Below are 12389 nucleotides of genomic sequence, written 5' to 3' on the forward strand. Positions count from 1 at the left end.
CCAATGACTGGAACGAACTACAAAAATCACTGAAGCTGGAGACTCATATCTCCCTCACTAGCTTTAAGCACCAGCTGTCAGAGCAGCTCACAGATCACTGCACCTGTACATAGCCCATCTGTAAACAGCCCATTTACCTATCTCATCCCCATACAGTATTTATTTATCATGCTTCTTTGCACCCCAGTGTCTCTACTTGCACATTCATCTTCTGCACATCTACCATTCCAGTGTTTAATTGCTATATTGTAATTACTTCGCCACCATGGCCTATTTATTGCCTTACCTCCCTTATCCTACCTCATTTGCACTCACTGTATATAGACTTTTTGTTTTCTTTTTTTCGACTGTATTATTGACTGTATGTTTTGTTTATTCCATGTGTAACACTGTGTTGTATGTGTCAAATAGCTATGCTTTATCTTGGCCAGGTCACAGTTGCAAATGAGAACTTGTTCTCAACTAGCCTACCTGGTTAAATAAAGGTGAAATAAAAAATAATAGTAAAAGCCAAAAACAAAGAATCACAAAAACTTGGAATTTATTTGAATATGTTCGGCCTATATTCAATACATTCATGTTTTCAGATTATTTAGTCAAGAAAAATATAAAATAATTTAGATACATAAATATATATTTAAATAGATATATGGCAATAATATTTCTGAGAAAACAAATCTGTAAAATCTCCCAAAAATACAACAACTTCATGTTTGAAACAACTTTGTCATTTGGCTAAATTCATCATTGTTCACGGCTGCTTCTTAAGCGTTTCATCATGGTCGATGGTCTAACAAGGCAGGAAGTAGTTGTTTCCTAGCACGCGGAACTGTCTTCTGGTCCTCATGTTGTATTCAAACACGTAGGGGCCACTATAGAGGTAGGTGAAGCCTAAAAACCATATAGGGTAGAGAGGTTAGCGACATGCCACACTGACAAACTATCAATGCTCAAGAAAATCTCAAATATGACTTAAAAGGACTATTCAGGGGACTTTCTTATATTCAATGAATACTTTAGAAGGTAGGAAATAATATTTTGTATATTTACATCTCCTTGGCTTGTAATGCACAGTTGTGTGCTTAGATGCTGTATCGCACTCACCTCGGACTTGGAAGGCTGCAGTCACTTTGCTTGTCATGCCTGGGAACTGTTCATCCACACGCTTGGGGAAACCTCTGTCCATGCTTTTCATTTCCTCATCGTAACTACGGTAACAGCAATATTAGTGAGATTGTGATACTCTTGACATAAAAATACAGTATAATGGCAACATACAGTACATAGAAAAAGTGACCAAAAATTACATCGCTTGTATTGATATACTAGACTCCACTAACCTGTAGTAGTTGTCGCCAACAAAGAACAAGGTCTTGCGAGAATGTTCATCGTACAGGGCGGCGTCAACTTTCTTCACGGTCCTGGGCAGACCCAAGCTCTTCAGGTTTCTGGGATAGCCGGGGACGATGTCATAGCCATAGAGAGCCCAGACCTGATGATCTGCAGGGACAGAGACAGAGTATTACTGAGATATGACTCCAATTAAACAGCTTAATGCATTCACACAGTATTCATTACAGGCAAAGAGTGAGGCTAGCACTGATATGGCTGTAGCTTCCACAGTTGTTGTCTAGACACCATGTGGAGACTACAGCCATACAAGGGCTAATTTGAGGCAATTGGTGACTGCAATACCTTTAAAGAGGAACACTCTGTCAGATAGCTGGCTCTCATAAGCAGCATTGATGTTGTCGGGGAGTTCAGGCCAGAAAGTCTTGATGAGGTTCTGATGTGGTTTGCTGCTCTGAGGGTAAATACGCCAGAAGAACCTAAAGATGAAGGGAGGTCATCAGAACGTTAGAGCTCTGGATCACAGATTAAAAGGCAACCATTTTGTTTCTCTGGGAAACAGTGTCATTCATTGACTGTGTCTGAGCTGTAGGTTACCATAAGTCACTGAACATCTGATCTAGGCTACATGATGTGCTGTACCTGCCCTTGAAGAACATCTTCTCCCCACGTAGAGTGGTGACAGCATCCAGGACCAGGGTGGGGTCACAGGCATCAGGGGTGGAAACAGGTGTAGGGTCGGGCTTATCTGCGTTGGGGTTAACATCTGGGTTTGGGCCTGGAGGACACAGATACTCATTAGTTCCGGTTCCAATATTGGAAAGTCTCATAAAATTAGTTACTTGGAGATTTTTAGCATGAGCCTTTTTGTTAGTCAGTCAAAAGAAGTGGAATACAGCAATATAAATGTAAATCAAACAGGTCAGAAAGAGAACAGATAATTTAATACTGACCGTATATGTACTGGATACCGGTGACATCATCACGAGGCAGAGAAAAGGTGCTGGGATCTGTGTAGCTGTACACTGGGAACATCAGCGCTCCAGGGTCGTTGGAGTGGCTGAGACCCAGGGAATGGCCAAACTCATGGGCAGCCACCAAGAACAGGTTGTACCCTATATGATGAAAATATATCATTATTCTACTCTGTTGTGGACATTTTCATGACATTTACATTTTAGCAGACACTTTTAACCAGAGCGACTTACAAAAGCTATTAGGATTAAGTGCCTTGTTCAAGGGCACATTGATATATTTTTCACCTAGTCGACTTGGTTATTCGAATCAGCAACCTTTCTGTTATTGACCCAATGCTCTTAACCGCTAGGCTACCTGACACTTCACCCAGGATTGTCCTACATTTGAAACAGGGTAATGTAGTAAATTAAGTTATGTTCCACATTTATTGTTGTGATAGAGGTTCTCACCTCTGGTTGAGCTGAAGGTGAAGTACTCGTCATCATCAAAATGAGCATCTCCTCCAATGTCAGCACCGGGGGAGAAGGCATGGGCCAGGGTGCCTTCAGGGCCATCGAAGGGGTAGAAATCACCATGATCTACACAGACAGGAGAAATAATAGTATGAGCCATCAGAGATAAGGACAAATGCATACTGTATAATTTTTAAAAATAATTTATGTTAGTTTCTCAAACCGATGCACTTATAGGGGCCCAATGTAATAAGGCAAAGTGACTCAAATAACACTCTTTCAACTCGTCAAACTGTAGACAGATTACAGTGAGGGGGACAAGCAGTGATATGATACTGATGTCATGTGTTTTTTTTCACGAGTGGTGGTGATGTTGGTTATGTAAGTGGGATGGGGCGTAGGGTGCACCTCTGTTTCAAAGCTTTTTGTCAGGGAATACTGTCATAATGTCTGAATATACCTGCACTGTGCTCTGACAGGAGGAATGTAAAGAGTGGATGCTCCACAGGTACTGTATCTCCCGCTCTCCCTTTCTAACCCTGCTACTCAAACATCCTGAGAGCTTTAAGTGTCCGTCTTTCATGTTTCAGTTTTGAAGACCCACTTCAGCCTCCCTAGCACCTCAGTTATCACCTGATTTACCTCACAAGAGGTGCATTTTAGTAGATGGTGCAGGGCTCCTAATTACATGGAACAAGTTGGGGGGGGTTGGCCTTTCCACTATTGCTCCTCTGTTGTTGCCATAAGCAAGGGGGAGGCCAATGATATCAGAGTGCACCCACCAGACCAACTGAATTTAACAATTGTGTAAAAAAAAACACTATTTTGTTTTTTCACCCTTAAGTGTGTGTACTTTACTCAGTGGTGTAAAGTACTTAAGTAAAAATACTTTAAAGTACTACTTAAGTTGTTTTTTGGGGTACCTGTACTCTACTTATATTTTATATCTAAGAAAATGTACTTTTTACTCCATACATTTTCCCTGACACCCAAAAGTACTCATTACATTTTGAATGACTAACAGGACAGGACACTTATCAACAGAACATCCCTGGTCTGTACATTTCAATGAAACATTGAACATTGAACACTGTACATTTCAATGAAACATGGTGAAGCCCCAAAATTGCCCTCGCTAGAAGCATGTGTTTCAGACATAAGGAAGTGGATGGCTGCAAACTTTCTACTATTAAACTCGGACAAAACAGAGATGCTTGTTCTAGGTCCCAAGAAACAAAGAGATCTTCTGTTGAATCTGACAATTAATCTTAATGGTTGTACAGTCGTCTCAAATAAAACTGTGAAGGACCTCGGCGTTACTCTGGACCCTGATCTCTCTTTTGAAGAACATATCAAGACCATTTCGAGGACAGCTTTTTTCCATCTACGTAACATTGCAAAAATCAGAAACTTTCTGTCCAAAAATGATGCAGAAAAATTAATCCATGCTTTTGTCACTTCTAGGTTAGACTACTGCAATGCTCTATTTTCCGGCTACCCGGATAAAGCACTAAATAAACTTCAGTTAGTGCTAAATACGGCTGCTAGAATCCTGACTAGAACCAAAAAATTTGATCATATTACTCCAGTGCTAGCCTCTCTACACTGGCTTCCTGTCAAAGCAAGGGCTGATTTCAAGGTTTTACTGCTAACCTACAAAGCATTACATGGGCTTGCTCCTACCTATCTCTCTGATTTGGTCCTGCCGTACATACCTATACGTACGCTACGGTCACAAGACGCAGGCCTCCTAATTGTCCCTAGAATTTCTAAGCAAACAGCTGGAGGCAGGGCTTTCTCCTATAGAGCTCCATTTTTATGGAACGGTCTGCCTACCCATGTCAGAGACGCAAACTCGGTCTCAACCTTTAAGTCTTTACTGAAGACTCATCTCTTCAGTGGGTCATATGATTGAGTGTAGTCTGGCCCAGGAGTGGGAAGGTGAACGGAAAGGCTCTGGAGCAACGAACCGCCCTTGCTGTCTCTGCCTGGCCGGTTCCCCTCTTTCCACTGGGATTCTCTGCCTCTAACCCTATTACAGGGGCTGAGTCACTGGCTTGCTGGGGCTCTCTCATGCTGTCCCTGGAGGGGGTGCGTCACCTGAGTGGGTTGATTCACTGTTGTGGTCATCCTGTCTGGGTTGGCGCCCCCCCCCCCCTTGGGTTGTGCCGTGGCGGAGATCTTTGTGGGCTATACTCAGCCTTGTCTCAGGATGGTAAGTTGGTGGTTGAAGATATCCCTCTAGTGGTGTGGGGGCTGTGCTTTGGCAAAGTGGGTGGGGTTATATCCTTCCTGTTTGGCCCTGTCCGGGGGTGTCCTCGGATGGGGCCACAGTGTCTCCTGACCCCTCCTGTCTCAGCCTCCAGTATTTATGCTGCAGTAGTTTATGTGTCGGGGGGCTGGGGTCAGTTTGTTATATCTGGAGTACTTCTCCTGTCCTATTCGGTGTCCTGTGTGAATCTAAGTGTGCGTTCTCTAATTCTCTCCTTCTCTCTTTCTTTCTCTCTCTCGGAGGACCTGAGCCCTAGGACCATGCCCCAGGACTACCTGACATGATGACTCCTTGCTGTCCCCAGTCCACCTGGCCATGCTGCTGTTCCAGTTTCAACTGACCTGAGCCCTAGGACCATGCCCCAGGACTACCTGACATGATGACTCCTTGCTGTCCCCAGTCTACCTGGCCATGCTGCTGCTCCAGTTTCAACTTCCACCTGACTGTGCTGCTGCTCTAGTTTCAACTGTTCTGCCTTATTATTATTCGACCATGCTGGTCATTTATGAACATTGAACATCTTGACCATGTTCTGTTATAATCTCCACCCGGCACAGCCAGAAGAGGACTGGCCACCCCACATAGCCTGGTTCCTCTCTAGGTTTCTTCCTAGGTATTGGCCTTTCTAGGGAGTTTTTCCTAGCCACTGTGCTTCTCCACCTGCATTGCTTGCTGTTTGGGGTTTTAGGCTGGGTTTCTGTACAGCACTTTGAGATATCAGCTGATGTACGAAGGGCTATATAAATAAATTTGATTTGATTTGATTTGGTCATCCCTATTGCCTCTGATCTGGTGGACTCACTAAACACTGCTTCTTTTGTACGAGTGTTGGAGTGTGCCCCTGGTTATCAGTGAATATATGGTGCCATCTAGTTTGTTTAAAATAGAGAATTTGAAATTATTTAAACATTTACTTTCAATACTTAAGTATATTTGAGCAATTACATATACTTTTGATACTTAAGTATATTCAAAACCAAATACTTTTAGACTTTTAAAGTAGTATTTTACTGGATGGCTTTCACTTTTACTTGAGTAATTGTCTCTTAAGGTATCTTAACTTTTACTCAAGTATGACAATTGGGTACTTTTTCAACGACTGACTATACTAATTATTACTTGGAATTATGTTTTTCAACAAAGAAATTAAAATATGTATATATAAACTCAGCAAAAAATGAAACATCCCTTTTTCAGGGCCCTGTCTTTCAAAGATAATTTGTAAAAATCCAAATAACTTCACAGATCTTCATTGTAAAGGGGTTAAACACATGCTTGTTCAATGAACCATAAACAATTAATGAACATGCACCTGTGGAACTGTCATTAAAACACTAACAGCTTACAGACGGTAGGCAATTATGGTCACAGTTCTGAAAACTTAGGACACTAAAGAGGCCTTTCTACTGACTCTGAAAAACACCAAAAGAAAGATGCCTAGGGTCCCTGCACATCTGCGTGAACATGCCTTAGGCATGCTGCAAGGAGGCATGAGGACTGCAGATGTGGCCAGGGCAATAAATTGCAATGTCCGTACTGTGAGACACCTAAGACAGTGCTACAGGGAGACAGGACGGACAGCTGATCGTCCTCGCAGCGGCAGACCACGTGTAACACCTGCACAGGATCGGTACATCCGAACATCACACCTGTGGGACAGGTACAGGATGGCAACAACAACTGCCTGAGTTACAACAGGAACACACAGTCCCTCCATCAGTGCTCAGACTGTCCGCAATAGGCTGAGAGAGGCTGGACTGAGGGCTTGTAGGCCCTCACCAGACATCACTGGCAACAATGTTGCCTATGGGCACAAACCCACCGTCGCTGGACCAGACAGAACTGGCAAAAGTGCTCTTCACTGACGAGTCGCGGTTTTGTTTCCCCAGGGGTGATGGTCGGATTCGCGCTTATCGTCGAAGGAATGAGCATTACACTGAGGCCTGTACTCTGGAGCGGGATCAATTTGGAGGTGGAGGGTCCGTCATGGTCTGGGACAGTGTGTCATAGCATCATCGGCCTGAGCTTGTTGTCATTGCAGGCAATCTCAACGCTGTGCATTACAGGGAAGACATTCTCCTCCCTCATGTGGAACCCATCCTGCAGGCTCATCCTGACAATGACCCTCCAGCATGACAATGCCACCAGCCATACTGCTCGTTCTGTGTGTGATTTCCTGCAAGACAGGAATGTCAGTGTTCTGCCATGGCCAGCAACGAGCCTGGATCTCAATCCCACTGAGCACATCTGGGACCTGTTGGATCGGAGGGTGAGTGCTAGGGCCATTCCCCCCAGAAATGTCCGGGAACTTGCAGGTGCCTTGGTGGAAGAGTGGGGTAACATCTCACAGCAAGAACTGCCGAATCTGGCACAGTCCATGAGGAGGAGATGCACTGCAGTAGTTAATGCAGCGGGTGGCCACACCAGATACTGACTGTTACTTTTGATTTTGATCCCCACTTTGTTCAGGGACACATGAATAGGAAATATAGTAAAGACTCTGACAAGGTTATAAATAATGATTTTTAATTGAAATAATTATTGTGTCCTTCAAACTTTGCTTTCGTCAAAGAATCCACCGTTTTCAGCATTTACAGTCTTGCAGATCTTTGGCATTCTAGTTGTCAATTTGTTGAGGTAATCTGAAGATATTTCACCCCATGCTTCCTGAAGCACCTCCCACATGTTGGATTGGCTTGATGGGCTCTGCTTATGTACCATACGGTCAAGCTGTTCCCACAACACCTCAATAGGGTTGAGATCCGGTGACTGTGCTGGCCACTCCATTATAGACAGAATACCAGCTGACTGCTTCTTCCCTAAATAGTTATTTCATATTTTGGAGCTGTGCTTTGAGTCATTGTCCTGTTGTAGGAGGATATTGGCTCCAATTAAGCACTGTCCACAGAGTATGGCATGGCATTGCAAAATGGAGTGATAACCCTCCTTCTTCAAGATCCCTTTTACCCTGTACCCCTTTAACACCACCAAAGCACCTCCATACCATCACATTGTCTCCATCATGCTTGACAGATAGCGTCAAGCACTCCTCCAGCATCTTTTCATGTTTTATGCCTCTCACTAATGTTATTCTTTGTGATCCGAACACCTCAAACTTAGATTTGTCTGTCAATAACACTTTTTTTTCCAATCTTCCTCTGTCCAGTGTCTGTGTTCTTTTGCCCATCATATTATTTTATTTTTATTGGCCAGTCTGAGATATGGCTTTTTCTTTGTAACTCTGCCTAGAAGGCCAGCATCCCGGAGTCGCCTCTTCACTGTTGTCGTTGAGACTGGTGTTTTGTGGGTACTATTTAATGAAGCTGCCAGTTGAGGACTTGTGAGGCGTCTGTTTCTCAAACTAGACACTAATGTACTTTCTTGGCAATTTCTCGCATGGAATAGCCTTAATTTCTCAGAACAAGAATAGACTGATGAGTTTCAGAAGAAAGTTCTTTGTTTCTGGCCATTTTGAGCCTGTAATCGAACCCAGAAATCCTGATGCTCCAGACACACAAGTAGTCTAAAGAAGGCCAGTTGTATTGCTTCTTTAATCACCACACCAGTTTTCAGCTGTGCTAACATAATTGCAAAAAGGTTTTCTAAAACTTGGATTAGCTAACACAACGTGCCATTGGAACACAGGAGTGATGGTTGCTGATAATGGGCCTCTGTACGCCTATGTAGATATTCCATATATAATCAGCCGTTTCCAGCTACAGTAGTCATTTACAACATTTACAATGTCTACACTGTATTTCTGATCAATTTGATGTTATTTTAATGGACAAAAAAATGTGCTTTTCTTTAAAAAACATACAAGTACATTTGTAAGTGACCACAAACCTTTGAAAGGTAGTGTGTATATATATGGAGTGGATCTTTAAATGTATACATTCTTAGAGTACATGTACAGCATGACATGTTGGTGCATCAGACCTATGGTATTTTACCAATATTATTGTTATAATAGGTTATTAGTAGCTTTGACAAACATTCAGAATCCCATCCAAGTAATTCCAGGTTACACTTTCTAAATATTGAATGAATTCTGTTTCAGTTGGTCACATTAACATTGTGTTAGGTAAGATAAAAGTTTCTTACTTCTGTTGCCGAAGGAGATCATGATGTCAGCGGTGCCGTGGTAGATACGGGTGAACCTCAGGGGGGAGACCTTGGCCCACACCTGTAGTGCTCTCTCTATGGAGTTGTCCACCTCAGCCACAGACATGTCAGGAGTGTAGTTCTCAATTCTGAAAAAGACAATACACCAACAGTCAACATTAGAAAAATATTTCTCAATGTTGAATTTTTTGGGGGGTTTGTTAAGCAAACCCTGACTTTGGCCTATCACTCACAGTGTCTCTGTGTATAATTTGATGTTTGCAAATACAAAACCTTTATGATTGACACATTTACATTTTGTTTTACATTTGAGTCATTTAGCAGATGCTCTTATCCAGAGCGACCTACCGTGGTGAGTGCAACAAACAGTTTGGTGTAGTTTAGTATTTTTCTCAAAGTTTACAGACAACCTAATTGGTATTGCAACTAACTAAATGTTAACATTACAAACCCTATTTTTGCTTAGTATCAATTCACCATGGTCAACTTGTTTTTCTCACTCCTCTCACCTGTAGGTAAGCTGGTTTGTTGGCCACTTAAGGTTATTGAAGGTGGTGAATCGGCCGATATGGACGTCAGGTAACCCGCAGCGCGGCTTCTTCATCATCTTTACGGTCTCAGCGTCCAAGGTTCCTGTCACCTTGAGGCCAAAGAACCTCTGCATCTCGCTGACTTTCCTGCTCCGCTGGCTGGGCCCCCGTCTGAACATTGGACCCGTCTCCTCCGTCAGGTTAAAGAACTTCTTCAGGTACGTCTACAGAAAACACGGCAAGCATGATGTTATAACGATAGTACCATTTACTACAGTGTTATGAATATAATATAACACATTCAACCTGACTGAGCCATATGAAGTTACATGAACCCATCTGTTCCATCATAATATTTTCAGTTGTAAAACTGTGAAAGACCTTCCTTCCAAAATATTTGACAATAATCATACCTCTGCAAGGGCTTCATCTTCTTCAGTAGGTGGCAATATTGGCAAAGAGTAAACCACTATTGCCAGGTTGACTAGTAGTAAGCACAGATTGAAAGTCTTCATGATGCTTCTTCCTTGAGAGCTTCTTGTTTGTGTGGTGTGTGGCCAGGGGATGTCTTATATACGCTTAAAGCATGGGAAGTTGAGCAATGTCTCAGGTGAGTAATCGCTGTCAAAACCCTCTCCATCAAACAAGAGGAAGGAAATCAAGGTGATGACATCACCAAATAAATTTTCCACAACAAAGGAATTATGACAAAGACAAAAACCCTGCCTTCATCTACTATATTTACACATTGTCATATTTGTTATTTGTCATTGATTGTTATGGTAATCATTTTATATCCCAATGAAGTGTGTACTTTTTATCACTACATCTAACTGTTCATTATGTACTATAATTTGGATCAAATTGATTCAGACACAAACATCTAATCAATAGTCAAATCAGCTAAATTATCAGACCTCAGGATAAGACCAAGATGCAGACAAAGTTCAAAGTGACAAATGTTCATTTTCGAAACAGGGGGAAGATAAACAGATCAAGGGCAGGTGGAGGTCAGTAATCCAGGGCAGTCCGTAAGGTACAGAACGGCAGGCAGGCTCAGGGTCAGGGCAGGCCGAATGGTCAAAAACCCGAGAGAACTAGAAAACAGGAACTAACAAGAGAGTACGGGAAAAAACGCTGGTAGGCTTGATGAGACTAAATGAACTGGCAACAGACAGATAACACAAGTATAAATGCACCGGGGATAATGGGGAAGATGGGTGACACCTGGAGGGGGGTGGAGACAAGCACCAAGACAGGTGAAACAGATCAGGGTGTGACAGTAGCAACCTGGTGTCCTACCTGGGCCATCTACAAAATGGCTTCCAACACTCTACTCAGCAAACTGGATGCAGTCTATCACAGTGCCATCCGTTTTGTCACTAAAGCACCTTATACTACCCACCACTGCGACTTGTATGCTCTAGTCGGCTGGCCCTCGCTACATATTCGTCGCCAGACCCACTGGCTCCAGGTCATCTACAAGTCTATGCTAGGTAAAGCTCCGCCTTATCTCAGCTCACTGGTCACGATGGCAACACCCATCCGTAGCACGCGCTCCAGCAGGTGTATCTCACTGATCATCCCTAAAGCCAACACCTCATTTGGCCGCCTTTCGTTCCAGTACTCTGCTGCCTGTGACTGGAACGAATTGCAAAAATCGCTGAAGTTGGAGACTTTTATCTCCCTCACCAACTTCAAACATCAGCTATCTGAGCAGCTAACCGATCGCTGCAGCTGTACATAGTCTATTGGTAAATAGCCCACCCTTTTCACCTACCTCATCCCCGTACTGTTTTTATTTATTTACTTTTCTGCTCTTCTGCACACCAATATCTCTACCTGTACATGACCATCTGATCTTTTATCACTCCAGTGTTAATCTGCAAAATTGTAATTATTTGCCTACCTCCTCATGCCTTTTGCACACATTGTATATAGACCCCCCCTTCGTTTTCTACTGTGTTATTGACTTGTTAATTGTTTACTCCATGTGTAACTCTTTGTTGTATGCTCACACTGCTATGCTTTATCTTGGCCAGGTCGCAGTTGCAAATGAGAACTTGTTCTCAACTAGCCTACCTGGTTAAATAAAGGTGAAATAAAAAATAAAATAAAAAAAAATACCTGATTGACCGGGGTGCCAGCGGTGGAACTCAGCGATGATGCCTGGGTCCAGGATGTCCCTAGCGGGAATCCAGCACCTCTCCTTCGGGCCATAACCCTCCCAGTCAACCAGGTACTGTAATCCCCTGCCCCGCGGTCGAACCTTCAGGAGGCGCCTCACCGTGTACGCTAGTTGGCCGTTGATGAGACGGAGGAGAGGGGTGGAACTGGAAACAGGAGACAAAGTGCTCTGAGATATAGGTTTAATCCTAGACACGTGAAAAGTGAAATGTATACAGAGGGTGTGGGGCAGCAGAAGACGAACAGCAGAGAGGCTAAGAATCTTGGAGATGGGGAAAGGGCCCGAGGGGCAGATCCCTAGTGAAAAGCCAGTGGTGGTCTGCCTGTCATCGATACCTGGAAGTGGTCTTGAGAAGAGCCAACCGAGCTCTCTTCCAGGTCCGGCAACAGCAGCGGACGAACATCTGGGCCAGAGGGTACGCCGACCTCTTCCTCCGGGAAGATCGGGGGCAGATATCCCAGGGAACACTTAAACGGCGAGAGACCAGTGACAGA

At 43.4% G+C, this 12389-nt stretch overlaps 1 protein-coding gene across 1 annotated transcript; it reads right to left on the reverse strand.

Moving 5' to 3' along the window:
* Nucleotides 1-592: 592 nt before the first annotated feature.
* On the reverse strand, nucleotides 593-10235 carry LOC109892118 (collagenase 3-like). The gene is made up of 10 exons (XM_020484542.2): nucleotides 10121-10235; nucleotides 9687-9931; nucleotides 9157-9305; nucleotides 2778-2906; nucleotides 2304-2465; nucleotides 1993-2128; nucleotides 1696-1829; nucleotides 1341-1500; nucleotides 1105-1208; nucleotides 593-891 (listed from the first exon to the last, which is right to left on the reverse strand). Exons 1-10 carry the CDS (start codon nucleotides 10220-10222, stop codon nucleotides 791-793), a joined length of 1422 nt encoding a protein of 473 aa, XP_020340131.1. The 5' UTR covers nucleotides 10223-10235; the 3' UTR covers nucleotides 593-790.
* Nucleotides 10236-12389: the final 2154 nt, after the last annotated feature.

The sequence above is a fragment of the Oncorhynchus kisutch genome, linkage group LG6 (assembly GCF_002021735.2).
Source record: "Oncorhynchus kisutch isolate 150728-3 linkage group LG6, Okis_V2, whole genome shotgun sequence".
Taxonomy (NCBI): domain Eukaryota; kingdom Metazoa; phylum Chordata; class Actinopteri; order Salmoniformes; family Salmonidae; genus Oncorhynchus; species Oncorhynchus kisutch.